At 40.9% G+C, this 21,163-nt stretch overlaps 1 protein-coding gene across 3 annotated transcripts in view; it reads left to right on the top strand.

Moving 5' to 3' along the window:
* Positions 1-3,460: 3,460 nt before the first annotated feature.
* LOC127527249 (trace amine-associated receptor 1-like) overlaps positions 3,461-21,163 on the top strand; it is a 112,721-nt gene continuing 95,018 nt past the window's right edge. The window contains exon 1 of one of the 3 annotated variants that reach the window (XM_051925355.1): positions 3,461-4,174. In XM_051925355.1, the coding sequence (XP_051781315.1) occupies positions 3,940-4,174 (235 nt within the window). In that variant the 5' untranslated portion in view covers positions 3,461-3,939. Of the gene's footprint in view, positions 4,459-21,163 lie in introns of all 3 variants that reach the window. The other 2 variants (XM_051925354.1, XM_051925353.1) reach the window with 2 other exon arrangements.

Below are 21,163 nucleotides of genomic sequence, written 5' to 3'. Positions count from 1 at the left end.
AGCTGACACAAACGCTGGTGAATCTGCCGCCTTCATCTCTCACTGGTACTTGAATTGTTTTTGAAATATGCACCTTATGGTCCGTGATGAAAAAAATTGAAACAAAGGTATATATGATATTTGGAATAACTCATTTTATGACCTGTATCGTACTTTTCAGAAAACATTGTGGTACAGAGGCAACATTATTCATAGTCATTTGCATGCCTTCTTGTGGTTGTAATCCGTGACCGTGCCTTTCATCACGTTCAAGAGTAGTACCCACTCTAATGACAATGTTGACACAATCATGACCTTAAATACGTATTTGAAGACGCACCTCACATGACTCAGATACAGGTTGAAATTTACTAACCACTCATTCGCTACTGTCCTTTCTCTTATCTTAACTCTTTGACACCTGTATGGAAAAAGTACTGAAAATATCTGTCCTTCCAAGTTTGGATCAAGGAAACTAATCCTCTGGCTGTCCCTATTTACATCCCATAAATCTGTTCTAGAATAGATCAGGAGGTCCTGCTCCAGAGGTGGTTCTCCTTCTGGGTGCTCAAACACGATGGCTACCTCATTTGTCCTTGGAAAATTATGTCTCTGTGGATTCCTATCCAGTGGTATTGCTACTGTAACAGTGTCTGGTCGAGCAGCTGCTCCTCTGTGTATTCCTCATCAATTTCAAACATCATTCTACATGCTGGACTGTAAAGATTAATTTCACTCATTCGTCACTTAACTGATTCATCAGTTCAGGACGGTACCTTGAATTCTCCACACAACGCATTTGCTGTTGGTGACCTTGTCTGAAGATATGCAGGTGAGCCTATTGACTCTACTCATCATTTTCTGGGTGTGAGACACCTGCCTGATGGTAACAGTTATCTGAAAACAATAGGGTCCTCTATGGCGGGGGTGGTAATAATATTCAAATGAGAGAACAATTAGGATACCTGATGTTTTTAAATGAAATTCACAGAATTTGCACCTTGACCTGTCTGGAACTGGAAGTGGAGTAAGACAAGTCTCTCTTCTGCTCCTCTTCAATAAATCTTTATCCACAAAATTTGCACTGACTGCCCAGACTATGCTATAGTGGTCCCCTACAATCCCTACTACTTAATTTAATTCAATCTCATGAGTTGTATTAAGATTTGGGGTTCCCCTGTCCCAATGCCTCCACACCCCCTGACGCTGAACATCACCCTGTAGTTTGGCTCTGGTTGTTTTTGGTGTCTCCTGAGCCCGCACTGCTACAATGGCCGTGGTATTCTTATGATTTCACTCTCCATGTTCCTCAGATGTTTCTACTGCCTGAGTATTGTGTGTGCACAGACGTCCTTAATAATTTGCACATTCACATCCTCAGGAAATTCATCATCCCTGGTCTGGTGCATCACATCTTGATTTCTTTTGCCCCAGACTTCCTTAGCTTTTGGTTTTTCGTGCTGTCTCATCATGCGTTTATGCATTTGATTCTTTCCCCTAATGGAAGCTTATTGCTTTTGAGTTACAGCTGCCTGTTTTTGTCCAGCCAGCAGTTACTCTCTGTTTGACATATTAGGTGTTAACATTTGAAGTGCGCCACCTATTGGAATGTGTTTTTGTAATTCAAGTACCAAGAATGTGCACTGCATTTTTCATTTCAACAAATGACGCATTACAAACATTAGCACTACTTTTATGAATCCCATACCAATTGTCTTTTAACAGAGCTAGAGAATCCTGACATACTAGGAGATACACAGACAGACACTTCAAATGTATCTGTTATAGGCCATTTGGTACAACCATCTGTTGGAATGACAAATGTGATGAATTGTATTAATACAAATGCTTGTGAAGCATCATATGTTGGAATTACAGAGACATGGCAAACAGACGGACACACAGATGCACAGACACATAGACTCTTGTCCTTTTACTAAGGTGGATAAGCTGATTTCTGCCCGTCTGGCAATTATTCTCTATTGGATGTATTCAGTGTTAATGTTCGCAGTGCTGTGTGTCCCATTGCTATGTCTCTCTGATACGCCATTTAGTACAGGATTTCTACAAGCAGTGTTAATGTTTGTTATACGCCATTTATTGGAATGACAAATGCAATGCATTTTAACACTAAAAATGTTTACGATGTGCCATCAGTTGGAAAGGCAGAGAAAAAGCAACTAGATGAACAGAACACACAAACTTTTATTAAGGTGGATATAATGAACTGGCCTGCTGTTATGTGGGCAGGAATATTTTTGTTCGGACTGATGTTGATCTGCAGACTGACAGTTGGGAAATCTGCTGTACACATCAGGGCGCTATATAACCTGACATTCTCTTAACTGTCTTAATGGCATCCGAATGAGTCCATTATAACACCCAAGTCTTTCTCATAATCAGAAGTTTTAAGTTTCAGACCTCCCATTGTGTATTCAGACCTAACATTTTAGTTCTTGTGAAGACGTGCGAGTGTCCGATGATGGGTGGGCTCCCTGTGCAGAGCTGCTTTATAACCTAAAGCCTGCTGACCTGTTGTCCCCCAAAATGCATTGCACTATGCAGACTAATGACATAAATGACACTACCAGGTGCTTCAGTGACACAAGGAAGGATGAGGGGACCTCACATGAAGTTTGTATTAACAGACCACCAGTGTGTCACGTATGAACTCTTGTGTGGTGAGGACCACTTCACTGTCTGTGTCGATGAGGAGGGAATGACAACAACACGACACACAAACTCCTGTAAAGTCGTACGTCTGCCATCAATATTTTCTTTATCAGTACACTGCTGCTAGAGTACAGTATGTGAATTTCCCCTTGGGATTAATAAAGTATCTATCTATCATCGAGCAGATGCTGCTGATTGTTTAATGAAAACTGAACTCGTAAGATGGAGATGGCGGTCCTCACGTATTTTATGGTTCTGTTTGCTGTTACTCTAATACACGATTAATATAAAATAGTGAATCTAAGCATTAAAATATAATAGAAGATTGTTCTGGAGAGATCTTGACATCATTTCTATCTTTATTGAGAACTTTAATTGTCCTTATAGTGATAACGGCTAACAGACTCATGCAGTGCGGTGCTCCTCGGTGCTTCAAAACCGACAGACGCAGTCATTTAGTTTTGTTTGATAGAAAGTTACAAATCAGTGACACAGCGAATGTCTTCAAAATTAAAAAGCACATCAGTGAGCGCTGCTGCATTGGAATTCTGAGAGTTTAGCTGCCACTGACACAGAGAAATACATGTTGTGTGTTTGATGATTTAAGAAAAGAAAGACGTCCAGAAAATCAGACAAAGACAATCAGGACAATGTCAGACTGACAGAGAGCAATGGGGGGAATACTGTTAGGAATTTAATGTGAGGGTCCGGAAAAGACAAAAACACACAGCTGTTACTGTACACTGTATGTGTGTGTGTGTGTGTGTGTGTGTGTGTGTGAGGGCCTGTCATGAGCACAGGGTGGTCCAGCACACTCCATGCAGGAGTCAGAGGGGCTCTGAGCAGCACAGGACAGCATGGAGTGTCAGACCACCACTGGGCACAACCTCAGCTCATCTGAACCTGCTGATTTAATGTGCTGCTCGCTGTGATGATGAAAGAAAGTCAAAGTGACTGAGAACAAAAAAACAAAAACAGCAGACAGAGGAGAAGAAGGAAACTGCAGAGAGCCAGCAGCTGGACCACTGTGGAGCTGTGAGGAGAGACCACCGCAGCCCTGAGCGGCTCCTGACAAACAAATATAATGAAGACATCTGAGATTTGATGAACTCATTAGTGAGTAAGAACTGAAATGAACAAACAAACATCCTGAGAGAATTTGTGAAGCAAACACAGCAGAGAGTTGCCTCATGTGAATTACGTCAGCAGAGAGAATATGGCAGTCGCAGGGCCTCAGTGTATAAACATCTCAGTGTGCAGGAAGGACGGCTCAGTCAGGGGACAGACATGGAGTGGAAACAACTGAAAGTTGGACGTTGTTATACTCATAGTAATACATCTTGTTATAAACTGATTTTTGAAACTGAAGTTTATGGACTTTATTACACTTTCTCGTGTCTTTTGATTTTCTCGACAGTCTTTGGAAATCTTCTTGTCATCATTTCTATTTCTCATTTTGTTCAGCTGCACACGCCGACTAATCTTCTGATCCTTTCACTCGCAGCGGCCGATTTCTTAACAGGTTTCTTTGTGTTGCCCTTTTCTTTGGTTCTCTTCATTGAAACTTGCTGGTACTTTGCAGTTATTTATTGTTATTTATATCAGGCACTTGCAAATATTCTTAGTATAGTAGTTGTATATAATGTGGTTTTAATATCCATTGATCGCTACATTGCTGTCTGTAATCCTTTCTTTTATGGCTCAAAAATAACTTTAACTACTGCAAAGATCAGCATTGCTGTAGTGTGGCTGTTTGCAGTTTTCATTACAGTCATACTTTTAGGGTTAAGTGATATTGTAACAGAGGTATGTGAAGGAACTTGTGTACTATACACTTATTATGAAATGGTCATTTTTATTTTACTTGTATCTTTTTTTATTCCTTATTCACTGATGATTGTTTTCTATATCAGAATATTTGTAGTTGCAAGAAGCCATTCAAGAGCCATCAACTGTATGATAGAAAAGAGGCAAACTGAGGAGTTGAGTGACAGAAAAATATCAAAACCGTCTGAAAGAAAAGCCGCAAAAACATTAGGAGTAGTCGTGGGGGCTTTTATTATCTGCTGGCTGCCTATTAATGTGTACAATTTTTTTATTGATGATAATAACCGAATCACACAACTCATCAGGGATGTCTTTGTGTTGGTCAGTGAAGTGAACTTTGGAGTTAATCCAATTCTTTACGCTTTTCTTTATTCCTGGTTCAGAAAAGCACTGCAAATCATCCTGAGTTGTAAAATATTCAGTCCAGCTTCTTCAGTGCTCAATTTACTGTAAATGTTAAAGAAAATAAAAAATGTAATTATCTGAGATTAGATGTTTCTAATTATTTGTACATTATTCCTTTCCTCATTTTTCATATTAACAGTACAAAACTCTGACATATTTCTTAACAATACAATCATTTCTTATTTGCTGTTTTTTTGAAGGCTGTTTTTGTTAAATTGTACTTTATTCGTGTAGAGTGCACACTGTTTATGATTATTACTTATTTCACCATAGTTATTTTCATAAGTCTTCTTATTTGAATGTGTAATAAACAGCACTGTAAATGTAGGAGACTCCTGGCAATTCATAGAAACACTTCAGTAAAATGTAAAATGATTGTTGCTGTTTCCATTATTATGGGTAAGAATTATTTATTTCAACATAAATTAAAATTTGTGCTGAATTTTACCTAATATCTGAAAATATAAAAATCTTTTAATATATAATTTGCACAGATTTTCAGTTTTCACAACTAAAAACTGCACAGCTGAGCTCAGACGACAGCTGACATTTGTTTGAGAGTCAAATTCTATGAAATGTTCCTTTATTGTTTTAATTTTGTGTGAAACTAAACACTTCATTTTATTGTGAAGTTCATGTTTCCTATTCCTGCACTTTAATCCGCACTCCTCCTCACTAAGGCAGCAGATGACAGACGAGTGCAGACGGAGCAGTCGGCCTTCACTCCTCACACTGCTGGCTCACTAAATGACACTGAGGTGACTGTGAGGAACTAAAATGGACGACTGAGAAGGTCAAATGAGGTTTGATGTCCACAATTAAACGTAGGATTTGCTGCTTTAGACTGACGTTTGTTAATATTTGTGAAGTCTTATTAGCCGCAGCTGCTCACCTCATAGAGAACACAATTAATACTTCAGAACAGCATTGTGCTCAATTCTAGAAAGCAGAGACACTTAAACCTTTAATAAAGGAATCACATTTGTATGTCAGTAATTGTCTGCCTGTCACCACATTTATTCCTTTTGATAGTCACATCACAAATTGTTCAGGTTTTCTTTCTTTCTCTTTTATTTCTCAAATGGCTGCTGGTTGTTGTAGAGCACAATGGCTCAGAAAGTGTTCAGTTATCTTGGTAAGACTTTTACAAATCTAACGACACAATACAGAGGTGTGCGCTCAGTCGTGTGTTTTGATATTTTATATCTTTGTAATGAATGCTTTAGTAAGGATTTGAACACAAGTGTCTTTAAGTGATCATTAACAAAGACCTGACACTTGATATCCGTGTGTTTAGATAAACCTCAGCTTGTTGATTTCAAACACGTGAAAGTTCTTTGTGTCAAGTTGTGTCACTAATCCCAGACAATGCTGTGACTGTCCACTCAGATCCTAAATTTGATTCAGCTCATCGTATTTCCTGATTGTGATGTCTGTTCAGGTGAAATGCCATTATATAAACACACACAGCTGAAGTCATTTTGTGTTAAATTCCTTGACTTTGCTCTCTGGTGTCAGTTCTCGTCTCAGGTTTCTCCTTTTTGCACTGAGTTTTATTTAATTTATTCCCTTGACGTCTCTTCCGTTCCCCTAACCACAGGCTGACGAGTTGCAGGTTACACAATCCATTACACTGATGAAGTTGTTGAAAGTGTCTCCCTTCCCAGAATTCTATTTATTGTCCAGATGCACTAATGTGGATGAGTAATTTTTTTTGGATGTATTGATGCAACACATAAGGAGATCACAAAATAAAAAAAACAAACATGACACATTGTAATGTGATTTTATTATGTTTTATATCATGTACTTGCTATCGAGGCCACGAGTGAACCGACATTGGCAATAACTCCACCCAAGGAGGTCAGGCCTAATTTGCTCTCAGAACTTCAATGGCAATTTCCACAAACATCAGCATCTTTTCAAAGAGAACAGTGGAATGATGATTTACTGAAGTTAACTGACAGTGTACCACCCACTCCATGCCACCAGAACCCTACTTTGTATTTTAAAATTAGGGTTAATAAACCCTAATTTATTATGTCATTTGTCAGAACATCAGGGTGAGTTGAGGTCGTTGTTGCTGGTACATAAATCTTACTGGCAGCAGGTTTGTGAGTTAGCACACACAAACCTCTTGGGTGGCAATCTTGGAACTGACAAAACACTCAAAAGGATAAAATTTTGATTTTACTGTCAGAGAATTAATGAGGAGATCCATCACTTTTGTGTTTTGTGTCTGGCATGTCAACTGTGATAGATTCCTAGAAAAGACCATGCTCCTCCTGTTCCATTCCTCTGATAGATATATGAACTTCTGAACGTATCAGGGTGGACATAGAAGATCCTCTCAGACTCTCAGCCCGAGGACATAAATTGGATTGTGCTACATGATATCCAGAGGATATCCCCTTAAGTCCAGAAGCATCGCATGGGCACTGGTAGGGGTCATCACGCATATCCCAAAGGAGGTCCTAACGGACCAAGGGAGGCCATTTACCTCACAGATATTCAAGAAGGTTGCCAAATTGCTCCAAATCAAGCACCTTAAGACTTCAGTGAACCATTCTCAGCCTGATGGTCTAGTCGAACAGCTTAATAAGATGCACAAACAAATGCTTCTCAAGGTGGGTTTGTACCTCATTTGTCTTACAGGGCTGTGCCCTTGACTGACCTGACAAAGAAGAGGGCTCCAAACTGGGATCAGTTACTACCCCTCTTGCTATCTGTATACCAGAAAGTCCCACAAGCCTCTATAGTTTTTTCACTTGATGCATTTTTATATGGGTAACAACCCCAGGGATTACTGGATATATTAAAAGATGGATGGAAAGTGAGGCGCTCCCTTCCATAAATATCTTCAAACATGTCATACAATTATGCAATATATTTGGTAAAATTAGACCAATACTAAGAGCTTATATGGAACATGCGCAATCAGCCCAAATCTATACCCATGCTCCTAGTGTTTGCTCTCGGAGATCAGGTCAAGCTTCTTCCACTTCCTATTCCAAATTACTGGATAATTGGCAAGGGTGCTATGAAATTAAGGAAAGGAAGGGGCTGGTTGACTATTTGGTTAAACAACCCAAACAATGCCAAGAGTTCAAAACAGATATCCTGTCCGTCCAAGAAGCGATTAATGAAAGTCCTGCTTGGACCTCTCTGCTTAAACATGACATCATAACTGACCCAGGAGTAGTTGTCTGAGAATGTCCGTAAACACTCCCGGAAGCAAAATGAGCAGAAGCGAAACTTAAGGTCAAACGAATGCTGGATCTAGGAATGATTGAGGAAAGTTTTAGTCCCTGGTCCAGTCCTATTGTATTGGTCCCAAAGGCCGATGGCAGTTAGCACTTTTGCAATGACTTACGTCAGCATGTTTCCTGTTTTGATGCATATCTGATGTTGTGAATGCACATACAAAAAAGTATGATATTTGACCACCCTTGACATGACAAAAGGGTATTGGCAAATTCCGTTAAAGGAATTCGTCAAGGAAAAAAGCATATTTAGCACCCTTAGTGGTCACTGGCAGTATCGAGTCCTCCCATTTGGGTTACACAGGACACCGGCCACCTTCCAATGTCTGGTTAACAGAGAGCTATGGCTCACAACTCTTATAGTGCTGCCTACTAGAATGACATGGAACACATGCAGCAGGGTCAAGGGGTGCTCCTCACACTATATAATAGTGGCATTAAGATTATTTTGGATCAATTGAAGCCAAATAATTGCACTATAGGGTGGGAGGTAGTAGAATTCAATGACAGTGTACCATAGTTAATACTGTACTCAACTGGCTCTGTCCACAAACCAAACGGCAAGTACAAGCATTCCTGGCATTTGTGGGGTACTACTGCAGGGGTGTGCCTCATTTTTCTGAGAGGGCTATGCCCTTGACAGACCTGACAAACAAGAGGGTTCCAAATATAGTGGTTTGGGGTGAAAAAATGAAAACAGGCCCTTACACCTGCACCTGTATTGTTGGATTTTTCTCTGCCTTTTATTGCCCGGGGTGACATTTTGGACACAGGTCAGTGCCATGTTGAGCAAGAGTGTCGTTTGTGTAGAACACCCCATCGTGTTGCTGAGCCAGAAACTATTGGAATTACATGCAACTGTATAGTGGATGGCGCTGCACAAATAGTCAAACCAATATGTCACTTGATGTTTCTTAGACCTTCGGTCATTTAAATTCAAAGTCCTAGATCGCCACGGTTCCCTGCATGTCAATGCCGATCTGCTTTCTCAGAGATATGGCCTCACGGTTTGGGCTACCTGACCCAATTGGTCTGGGCTGGGTGGGCCATGTCACACACATGTGCTTAGGAAACAACTTCAAGGCTCATATAAATGTAATTACACTCCCAACCAGGGGTTGGTGCTGTTGCCTAATGCTTTTTCTCGTCGTCCCTCTGCAGAATCGGTGATTCACTGTTGTATCCTGAATAATGTCACGTCAAGTTCCCAGCAACGTGAACTCACTTTTTCCTGCCCTGGCTGATGATATGTAAACACAGGCACTTGTCATTTGAGGGAACATCCTCTGAAAGTGTGGAGTATTTTTTACAAGGAATTCACTTTAATTCTTTAAAAACTGCTAAAGAGACAACTTGTACTGTGTTAATGAAATACAGAAAAAATGTCTACATGTGTATTGTGTGCTCAGTTTGTACAAAATATTTCACTGCAGCAACCCTATTAGATGGAATAGCATGAGGATTATAAAGATGATTAAAAATCAGTCAAGTGTGCTTTTAAAAATAAGTAAAACTTTTTATCAATTATCAAAAATATTTTAAACAGTAGTGACAGGAAGAGAGTTCTCATCCAAATGTAATTCCTTTGTTAAAGTTTAAGTTCCGCTGTTTCTCTAGAATTGTGCACAATGCTGTTCTTTGAAGTATTACATTTATTTGTTCATTTCAGTTCCTAATTCTCTAATAAGTTCATCAAATCACAGATGTCTTCATTATATTTGTTTGTCCAGAGCCGCTCAGGCCCTTCAGTGGTCTCTCCTCACAGCTCCACGGTGGTCCAGCTGCTGGCTCTCTGCAGTTTGCTTCTTCTCCCTGTAACTGCTGTGTGTTTCTTTGTTTTTAATGGACAGTTTAACATACTTTGAACATAACAGCAAGCAGCACATTAAATCAGTGGTTTCAAATGAGGTGAGGATGTGCCCAGTGGTGGTCTGACACTCCATCCTGTCCTGCACCCAGTGCTGCTCAGAGCCAATTTACTGGCACTTTACAAGTGTTACTTAGACCAAAAGAAGCCATCATGAAGGTCTTGGTACATAACAGTATTAGACACATATAAACGAAAGACCTGTGTGTGTGTGTGTGTATGTGTGTGTGTGTGTGTGTGTGTGGAGCAGTGCACTCCGCTCGCATCAACCACAGCCATGGGCGTTGGTGTGAAGATGTAGAAGCTTATACAAGTGCGAGTTGCCCTTTGTAAGATGGCGCATGCCTGCACTTTTAATGTTTTTCAGCACTTGCATGCCCCTCACGTCTCACTCAACCCAAGCAGACAAACTCAGCTTTGTGCTACATGCATGTTGTACATTCACACAACGAGCTACCATACGTTTACCTGAGACCGGTTCCAGCCTGTCCCGCTAAATTTGTGCCACAGCTGCACTCGACTACACGTCCATCTCATATAAGACACGACCTGCCCGGCCCAGTTAGCTGACGCCTCTGTAACTTCACTAATAAAATAAAACTGCTGGGGAGTCATTGGGTTGCTTTTTGTCCTGAAGAGCACACACAGCTAGTATGAGTAATAAATTGATAAATGATAGAATGAAATTTAGGAAAGTGACCTAATTTGTAGCTCAAAGTTAATTTAGGAATCAAACAAAACACCAAGATATCTGACAACAGGAGCAGGTTTGACAAGTGGACCATCAACAGAAACAGAGAAGTTGGATGCCTTAGAAAGTTGGGAGTTTCGGCCGACCAGTAACACTTCTGTTTTATTGGCATTAAGTTTGAGAAAGTTATTTTCCATCTTTAGCTTAAGATCAGTGATGCAGTCAGTGAGTGTGCTGGGAGGTGAATCTGTAGGGGAGTCTGTACTAAGATATGCAGGGCTCAATCACACAGCCAAGGAGAACACATTCATAAAGTGTCGCTTTGTCTAAATATATTTCAGAAACACAAGAAATGATCACAGGCTTCTGTTTCTGGTGGCTGATGATGGCGTTGAACTCTTTTTAGCTCAGTTTGACGTTGGAGAGCTTTGAGAACTCCAGATTACTCACACGTGATTTTTAATAACGCAGGTTCCTCACCTTATCCCGGTTACATGTGGCCTTGTAAACACACCTGCGCTTAAAGGACTTCTAACACACCTCTTGTAAAACACACACCTTGCTTTCCAGTTTTTAAATACACATGTAATGCCACGAAAAGTGCATGCAGACACTTCAGTTCGCAAACATTGGTACGAGAATGTAGTCAGACTTCTTTTTAGGCCACATACACCGCGTAGAGAGTCGCTTGCGAACTGAAGAGTCTATAGCTGCAGGTGGAAGCTGCCATCGCTGTACTTTGTATATAAGAGGCAGATTGAATGTTATTTACTTATTTATCTTGATTTATTTACTTACTTCCTACAGCGTAAAGTCACAAGTTGAGTGCAGAGCTATAGCGCGTCTTTATGTGAAAACAGCAGTTTCAGATGGGGGGGGGTGTAGGGTAGGATTGTGAACGCGACTGAGAGAATGAAACTGAATAAAAAAAAAAAAAAACAAAGCTAACCTTTACAAGTATCATAAATTACATCGGCTGTTACAGACTGGAATAAAATGAATGTTTTTATTCTAAAATAGTAAGAATACGAGCAGCTCACTTCTCAAAACTGACTTGTCCGGGATCGAACCTGTGAAGTTTTGATTACCAGTCAACAGCTGATACCGTTGCACCACCAAAGCAGTTGTAGTAAATGCGTGTCAATGTCGCACCCTAACGCGTGTTTCTTTGATATTTGGACTTCAGGCTTCACACATTATAAACTTCATGTCTACATTTTGTCAATTATTACTAAAACATGAAAAACGTTTCTGTTTTAATGATGTGTTTACATAGATCGTTGTAGACACGGAACACACATGAAATACATGTGTTCCAAATAACGATATAGTATTTATAAAAGGTGTCATTTTGCTTGATTTCTCACTCTATACAACTCCAAGCAACTGACACGCAGGTAAACAGACTTGAACTGAGAAAACTGTGCAGCAGTGGAGGATGTGATAGCAGGCAGCTTGCTGCTTATCAACACATTTAAAGGACAAAAGACGCTGATGGAGAGGTGCTAAGTGATTTAAGGTGGGATGGATATACAAGTTTTTTCATAGGCTCCAGTAATTCTACTGTTAAGTAACGAGGTTCATTGAAGTTGATGATGTAGTTGTGGAACTTCTGTCTCTGATGAAGCCTGAGGCAGATAGTGGGATCTATCATTAGGAAACATAATGTTAATTTTCACTCGCATGCAGATGACACCCAGTTATACCTTTCATTTAAATCAGATGAAATTTCTCCGATGTTGTCTTTAATTAGTTGTGTTAGCGAATTAAAGGACTGGATGAATGAGAACTACTTGTCTTTAAACACAGATAAAACAGAGATGTTAATTGTTGCTGCGGTGGGTTGACACCCTGCCCGGGATTGGTTCCTGCCTTGTGCCCTGTGTCGGCTGGGATTGGCTCCAGCAGACCCCCGTGACCCTGTGGTTAGGAATATAGCGGGTTGGAAAATGGTTGGATGGATGTTAATTGTTGAAGGGAATGACGCTGATCACAACAATATTTTGTCATTATTTAACTCAGTTGGAATCCCAATTAATTTTACTGAATCAGCCCGCAATCTAGGAGTTATCTTTGACTCTAGCATGTCATTTAAAGTGCATATTACAAAGTTGTCCAAAACATGTTTCTTCCATCTTAAAAATGTTAGGAAATTAAGGCACTTTCTAAATAAACAGGATTCTGAGAAATTAATTCATGCATTTATCTCTAGTAGGATTGACTACTGCAATGCTGTGGTCACTGAATGTTCAAACTGTTCTCTATACAGCCTCCAGTTAATACAAAATGCAGCTGCAAGAATTATTACAAGAACAAGAAAATACGAACACATAACTCCAGTTCTTAAATCCTTACACTGGCTCCCGGTTAAGTTTAGGGCAGATTTCAAAATCTTCCTTTTAACATATAAAGCATTAAATGGCCAAGGTCCGGCTTAGTTGTCTGAACTTATCATGACTTACAAACCAGAGCCCACATTAAGATCTCAAGATGCTGGTCTGCTTATGGTACCAAGGATTAATAAAATAACAATGGGAGGTCGAGCTTTTAGTTACAGGGCCCCTAAACTGTGGAGTGGTCTGCCTGCTACTATAAGAGATGCCCCTTCGGTCTCAGCTTTTAAATCCCGGCTGAAGACTCACTACTTCAGTTTAGCATATCCTGACTAGAGCTGCTGATTAACTGTCCAGACTGCATCTCTGTTGTTGTCATTAGATAGATAGATAGATAGATAGATAGATAGATAGATAGATAGATAGATAGATAGATAGATAGATAGATAGATAGATAGATAGATAGATAGATAGATAGATAGATAGATAGATAGATAGATAGATACTTTATTAATCCCAATGGGAAATTAACACTAAAACATAAGTAACATGATAGTTAGAATTGTATACTAACCCTCACTTATTCTGTTTCTCTTCTCGTTACTCAAATGTGGCACTTGGTGCCATGGCCCACCTGCCAAGTTGTTTTGCCTGCCTAAGGTAAAGTCATCCCTGATGGAGGATCACAGGAATCGTGAGAAAGAGGGGTCCTTTCATCGGATTGGCTGGCCCAACGCTGTTTCAGCCGTGGAATGGCCAAATGGGGGAGGCAGCTTGATGGATGAGGTCTCCAGGAGTCTGCAATCAAAAGCAGTAATGTTAATATGTTAATAATGTATAAGAAATTCAGAATATACTTCAATTTCGTTGTTCCTTTGTAAAAGTGACAATGACAATAAAGATCTATCTATCTAAAATTATCTAAATCTTATTATGTGATATCATCTACTGTTAAATTCTGCTCTGTACTTCTAAAAATTTTTTAATTTTTTATTGAGGATTTGTTCTGTTCTGTGTATTGTATTGTATTGTATTGACCCCCTTCTTTTGACACCCACTGCAGGCCCAACCTACCTGGAAAGGGGTCTCTCTTTGAACTGCCTTTCCCGAGGTTTCTTCCATTTTTTCCCTACAAGGTTGTTTTGGGAGTTTTTCCTTGTCTTCTTAGAGAATCAAGGCTGGGGGGCTGTCAAGAGGCAGGGCCTGTTAAAGCCCATTGTGGCACTTCCTGTGTGATTTTGGGCTATACAAAAAATAAACTGTATTGTATTGTATTGTTTCCTCAAGGATACGGTGAAAGGCCTGTGGTGTTTTCACAAAGTCTTTAACGTGAACTTGACGCAGCTGAGTTTACACACCCAGTCTTAATACACGACAGTATACTGATGAGCTACAGTGATGTGCTCTCAACACACAAGCTGTCATCATATAAAGTTACATTGTGACAAACAAAAGTGGGACACCTGGGTCATGTCCTGTGTGGAAACATGAGATCCAGGAGTGTATCACTGCCACTCAGAACACCTCAGTCAGTAACTCACCAATGGAGGTGTCACCGCTGATGGCATGGCCAGTACTCTAAGTGGACTCCACCTCACACTTTATGCTGCTGACTGATCTGCTTCACGCATGCATGAATAATTTACGGTGCAAACATGAATGTCACTACCTGATTGGTACTCCACATGGATTTACACCCCACAAGGGGTACATTAACTGACCATAATGAGAATATTATGGAAGGACTTGCTTGTTCTGCATGTATTCATTGTATCTTTTTTTTTTTTTTTTTTTTGTAATATTCAGACCACCACATGTGATTTGCAAGCTACTGAATATTTTGCCTGGATTTGGATGAACATTAGAACACTCTAGACGAGAACAGGCCATTCAGCCCAACAAAGCTCGCCAGTACTATCCACTTATTTCTTCCAAGAAAATATCAAGTCGAGTTTTGAAAGACCCTAACGTCTTACTGTCTACCACACTACTTGGTCGCTTATTCCAAGTTTCTATCGTTCTTTGTGTAAAGAAAAACTTTCTAATGTTTGTGCGAAATTTACCCTTAACAAGTTTCCAACTGTGTCCCCGTGCTCTTGATGAACTCATTTTAAAATAACAGTCTCGATCCACTGCACTAATTCCCTTCATAATTTTAAACACTTCAATCATGTCACCATCTTGTGGTGGATTAAGCTTGCTGTGCTCCTCGCTATGCACCACAGAGCGGTTAGTGACAGAGATGGCCCTCCAAGTCATCACAGATGCTGTGGGGATGCAAACATTAACTTCCTGTACTGAGAAGCTCAACCAGCGATGTACCATTTGAAAGTACCTGCGCAAAACAAGACTGTCGCCAAGTCTACAGCTCTGGTCCCCAGAGTTCCCATCTTTGGCGCGTTGATTGGCTGTGCCAAGCAATGGTGGCATGGGACTGGCATGTTCTATTGTTTGAAGTTGTGCTCCAGGCAGCTGGCAACTCTTTTCACCTCCAAAACACTCTTGACATGCTGTTCACAAAACAAAAAAGAGTGTTAAACAGAGTGATGACTGAGAATCTGGAAATTGGAGGTGAGATGATGAATGTTGTTAGTGCATATGCCTCACAAGTTGGGTGTGCCATGGATGAGAAAGAAGATTTCTGGAATGAGTTGGATGAAGTGATGAACAGTGTACCCAAGGGACAGAGAGTGGTGATTGGAGCGGATTTTAATGGACATGTTGGTGAAGGGAACAGAGGAGATGAGGAGGTGATGGGTAGGTATGGTGTCAAGAAGAGGAATGAAGAAAGTCAGAGGATAGTGGATTTGGCAAAAAGGATGGACATGGCTGTGGTGAATACGTATTTTAAGAAGCGGGAAGAACATAGGGTGACGTACAAGAGTGGAGGAAGATGCACACAGGTAGATGACATCCTATGCAGAAGAGTCAATCTTGCAGACTGCAAAGTGGTGGCAGGGGAAAGTGTAGTTAGACAGCATAGGATGGTGGTCTTTAGGATGAAGCTGGAGATCAAGAAGATCAGGAGAGTGAGGGCAGAGCCAAGGATTAAATGGTGGAAGTTGAAAAAGGAAGACTGCAAAGTTGAGTTTAAGGAGGAGGTGAGACAGGCACTAGGTGGTAGGGAAGAGTTACTAGACAGTTGGGAAACTACAGCAGATGTAGTAAAGGTGACAGCAAGAAGGGCACTTGGTGTGACATCTGGACAGAGGAAGGAGGAAAAGGAAACCTTGTGGTGGAATGAGGAAATACAGGAGAGTATACAGAGGAAGAGGATGGCGAAGAAGAAGTGGGATAGTCAGAGAGATGCAGAAAGTAGACAAGAGTACAAGGAGATAAGGTGCAAGGTGAAGAGAGAGGTGGTGAAGGCTAAAGAAAAGGTGTATGGTGAGTTGAGAGGTGGGACACTAAGGACCTGTACCGGTGGGCTACACAGAGGGACCGAGCTGGGAAAGATGTGCAGACGGTTAGGGTGATAAAGGATAAAGATGGAAACGTACTCACAAGCGAGGAGAGTGTGTTGAGCAGATGGAAAGAATACTTTGAGAGGCTGATGAATGAAGAGAACGAGAGAGAGAAGGTTGGATGATGTGGAGATAGTGAATCAGGAAGTGCAACAGATTAGCAAGGAGGAAGTAAGGACAACTATGAAGAGGATGAAAAATGGAAAGGCTGTTGGTCCAGATGACATACCTGTGGAAGCATGGAGGTGTTTAGGAGAGATGGCAGTGGAGTTTTTAACCAGATCGTTAATGGATTCTTCGAAAGTGAGAGAATGCCTGAGGAGTGGAGAAGAAGTGTACTGGTGTTGATATTTAAGAATAAGGGGGATGTGCAGAGCTGTAGTAACTCAGAGGAATGGTAAGGATGCAGGGAGTAGAGTTGGCGAAGGTGGATGAGTTTAAATACTTGGGATCAACAGTACAGAGTAATGGGGATTGTGGAAGAGAAGAGAAAAAGAGAGTGCAGGCAGGGTGGAATGGGTGGAGAAGAGTGTCAGGAGTGATTTGTGACAGACGGATATCAGCAAGAATGACAGGGAAGGTCTACAGGACGGTAGTGAGACCAACTATGTTATATGGGTGGAGATGATGGCACTGACCAGAAAGCAGGAGACAGAGCTGGAGGTGACAAAGTTAAAGATGGTAAGATATGCATTGGGTGTGATGAGGATGGACACAGGATTAGAAATGAGGACATTAGTGGGTCAGCTCAGGTGGGACGGTAGGGAGACAAAGTCAGAGAGGAGAGATTGCGTTGGTTTGGACATGTGGAGAGGAGAGATGCTGAGTATATTGGGAGAAGGATGTTAAAGATAGAACTGCCAGGCAAAAGGAAAAGAGGAAGGCCTACGAGAAGGTTTATGGATGTGGTGAGAGAGGACATGCAGGTGATGTGACAGAGCAAGATGACGAGGACAAGAAGATATGGAACAAGATGATCCGCTGTGGCGACTCCTAATGGGAGCAGCCGAAAGAAGAAGAAGAAGCCTTGGTAAAGGGACACTTGTAGTGCTTACCGTAAGTCTAACAACATAATTTTTGCAGTATTTCATTCATCTGAAGGTATTAACCTACATTTTACAAAATGGCTTAGTGCCTGTCAAAATGGATCCCAGGCTGGAATTGCTCAAATTACTTGTGACGCAAGAGGTGAGACCAAAGCTGTGTGGTAACTGATTTCTGTAGTAATTTAAAATGAAATGGTAGATTTGAAATATGTCTATAATTATTAAGAATATATTAGTTCAGCTCAGATTGTTACAATCTATATATATATAAGGCAAAGCCCTCACTGACTCATCACTAATTCTCCCACTTTCCATTTAGGTGGGAAGCTGAAATTTCACATGCTCATTCCTTGCAGTGTACTTACAAATGTTAGGTATGTTTCATGTCCTATTGCAGTTTCCCCTAAACTGTATATATAGATAGGGGAAACCCCTCCTAACTATTTCTGAGAATTCCAATATATGTAGGAAGCCCAAATTTCCCATAATAGTAATAATACATTTTATTTATATAGCGCCTTTCCCATGCTCAAGGCACTTACAGAATATAATAAAGAACGGCAGCGTATACAGTATACAGCATTGTACAAACCAGATAAATAAATAAAGAAGATTAAGACAGTGAATTCTGAAAAGAAACAGACAACATAATTGATGGTCTCGCACACACACACAGGTTACATGAGCATCTTGACAGAGAAGTAAACTGACAGAAGGGTAATAAAGTCAAGTAGAGCTAAAAGACAAACTGAACAGATGAGTTTTGAGTTGTTTTTTAAAAGAATTCATGGAGTCAGCTGACCTGATTAATTTCGGTAGGTCATTCCAGAGTCTGGGCGCTATACAGCTGAAGGCCCTGCTGTCACCCATGGAGTGTAGATTAGTGGGGGGCACAACAAGATTACCAGAATCAGAGGACCTTAATGGGCGGACAGGCACATAGTGATGGAGAAGGTCACTGATGTAGTTTGGCGCGAGGTTATTTAAAGCTTTGTAGGTTATTAGTAGGATTTTATATTCAATTCTGTAGGACACAGGGAGCCAGTAAAGACGGAGCAGGATGGTGTGATGTGCTCACTGCTGCTGGTTCGTGTCAGGACTCTTGCAGCTGAGTTTTGAATAAGCTGGAGCTGTGATATAAGATTAGAAGGGGCACCTGCCAGTAGGGAATTACAATAATCGATGCGGGATGTGATAAAAGCATGGACAAGTTTCTCAGCATTAGAGAAGGAGAGGAAGGAGCGAACATGGGATATGTGACAGAGGTGAAAGTAAGAAAGTTTCTTAATGTGATTTATGTGGGCAGAATAAGTGAGGGAGGAATCAAAAATGACACCAAGATTTTTTACAGTAGAGGCAGGTCTGATGAGATCACCGCCAAGATGGACTGGGAAGGAGCTCATTTTATTAAGTTGCATTTTAGTCCCAATTTGCAGGAGTTCAGTTTTATTGCAATTTAATTTTAAAGAGTTCTGCTCTATCCAGGTTTTAATTTCACTAAGGCAGATTGTGAGCTGAGAAAGCTCTGATGAAGTTCCACTTTTAACATTGAAATAGAGTTGAGTATCGTCTGCATAAAAATGATAACCCAGTCCATAGCTACTGATAATATGGCCAAGGGGAAGCATGTAAATACAGAAAAGCAGAGGACCGAGGACAGAGCCTTGAGGGACTCCTTGTGTGACTGGCGCTGAGCTGGATCTGCTGTTGCCAAGACTAACAAACTCTTGCCTATCACTCAGATAGGACTTGAACCACTGGAGGGCAGTGCCAGAGATACCCAGTATGTTCTCCATTCTGGACAGTAGGATGTCATGTCTGACCGGAGTGTCAAATGCTGCACTGAGGTCTAACAGAATTAATATGCTGGTTTGTTCAGAGTCTGCTGCCATAAGCAAATCATTGGTTACCTGTAGTAGAGCAGTTTCACAGCTGTGCCGCGCCCTGAAACAGACTGAAAGGGTAACATCAAATTATTAGAGGTTAGGTAATTGGTGAGTTGGGAAGCTACAACACGCTCAAGAACTTTTGACAGGAAAGGTAAGTGGGAAATAGGCCGGAAATTGTTAAGATTGTCAGCATCAAGACCAGATTTTTTAACATTGGGGTTACAGAAGCAATTTTAAAAGTGAGCAGCACAGAGCCAGTGTCAAGGGATGAGTTTATTATTGTTGTAACAGTCGGGGTTATGGCATGAAGGCAGGATTTAAGTAGTGTGGTGGGGATGGGGTCCAGTACACAAGTAGTCGGCCTCATCTTACAAAGCAGGTCATTAACAAACGCAGATGTGACTGGTGAGAACTTAGAAAAGGAGCTGGATGGAGTGGGAAAACAGGGAGAGATATAAACAGGTGATGTATTTATGTTAGTTGAATTATTTAGATCATTAATTTTATTACGGAAAAAGTGGAGGAATTCCTCACAGACTTCAGTAGAAGAGGTAGTTGGACCAGATGCGGGTTCGAGTAGTTTATTAACTACAGAGAACAAAACCCTTGGGTTATCATGGCCACTTTCTATTATTCTGCCATAATGGGTGTTCTTGGCAGAAGTTAGTGCTTCTCTGTAAGCTCTTTGGTGGTCAGAGAAAGCCTGGATGTGCACGGTGAGGCCAGTCTGACGTGACATTCTCTCAAGGCGTCGGCCAGCTGCTTTCATAGATCGCAATTCTGAGTTATACCAAGGAGCTGAGCGTTTAAAGGAAACCTCCTTATGTTTTAAAGGAGCTGTTTTATCTAATGCTGAGTGAAGGGCTGAGTTATAGTGGTCAACAAGACTATCTAGTGTTGATGGAATAGGTGCAGACAGTAAAAGATCAGAAATGGATCCAGAAAGGATAGAGGGACAGATATTTTTAAGGTTTCTGTAAGAAATTTGTCGTTTACAGGTAAGAGGTGGGAGAGGTAATGAGACAGTGAAAAATACTGCTTTATGGTCAGAGAGTCCCAAATCAGTGCTGTAAATGTTGGCAACAGATAGTCCAGAAGTGCAGATCAGGTCCAATATATGACCACCAGAATGGGTTGGAAAATCAACATGTTGTGTCAAGTCAAAACAGTCCAGTAAGGACAGGAATTCATTTCTCAGTTTAGATGTGGGGATGTCAATATGGATGTTGAAATCACCAAGAAGGATAATTCTCTGAGAGTAAGAGCTTAGGTGGGTTAAAAGTTCAATCAGATCGGATAAGGAGGATGCATTGTATTTTGGGGGACGATAGAGAACAATGAGTGAGACAGGACCTGATTTCGTTATTAGTTTAAGAGCAAGGCACTCAAAAGACAATGGACAGTCAATTGGGATTCGTTGAATGTTTAAGTCTTCTCTGATAATTACTGCAAGCCCGCCGCCTTGTCTTGAGCTGCGAGGCTCTGAGTGGAAAGTGAAACCAATTGGAGTCGCCTCTGTGAGACACGCAAATTCGTTTGGTTTTTGCCAAGTCTCCGTTAGACACAGAATATCAAGTTTGGTGTCAGTGATGAGTTCTGACAACACCAATGCTTTGCCATTAAGAGACCTCGAGTTAAACAGTGCAATGTTAGTTAATGAGGCTTCTTTTTGCACAGAGCCATGATCAGGGTTTATTTCCACGTAATGTAAATTTGGCACACTGAC

Source organism: Erpetoichthys calabaricus, chromosome 3 (genome assembly GCF_900747795.2).
Source record: "Erpetoichthys calabaricus chromosome 3, fErpCal1.3, whole genome shotgun sequence".
In the NCBI taxonomy this organism is placed as follows: Eukaryota; Metazoa; Chordata; class Cladistia; order Polypteriformes; family Polypteridae; genus Erpetoichthys; species Erpetoichthys calabaricus.
The sequence above is the reverse complement of the archived record's forward strand: the minus strand, read 5'-3'. Positions and strand labels throughout refer to the sequence as shown.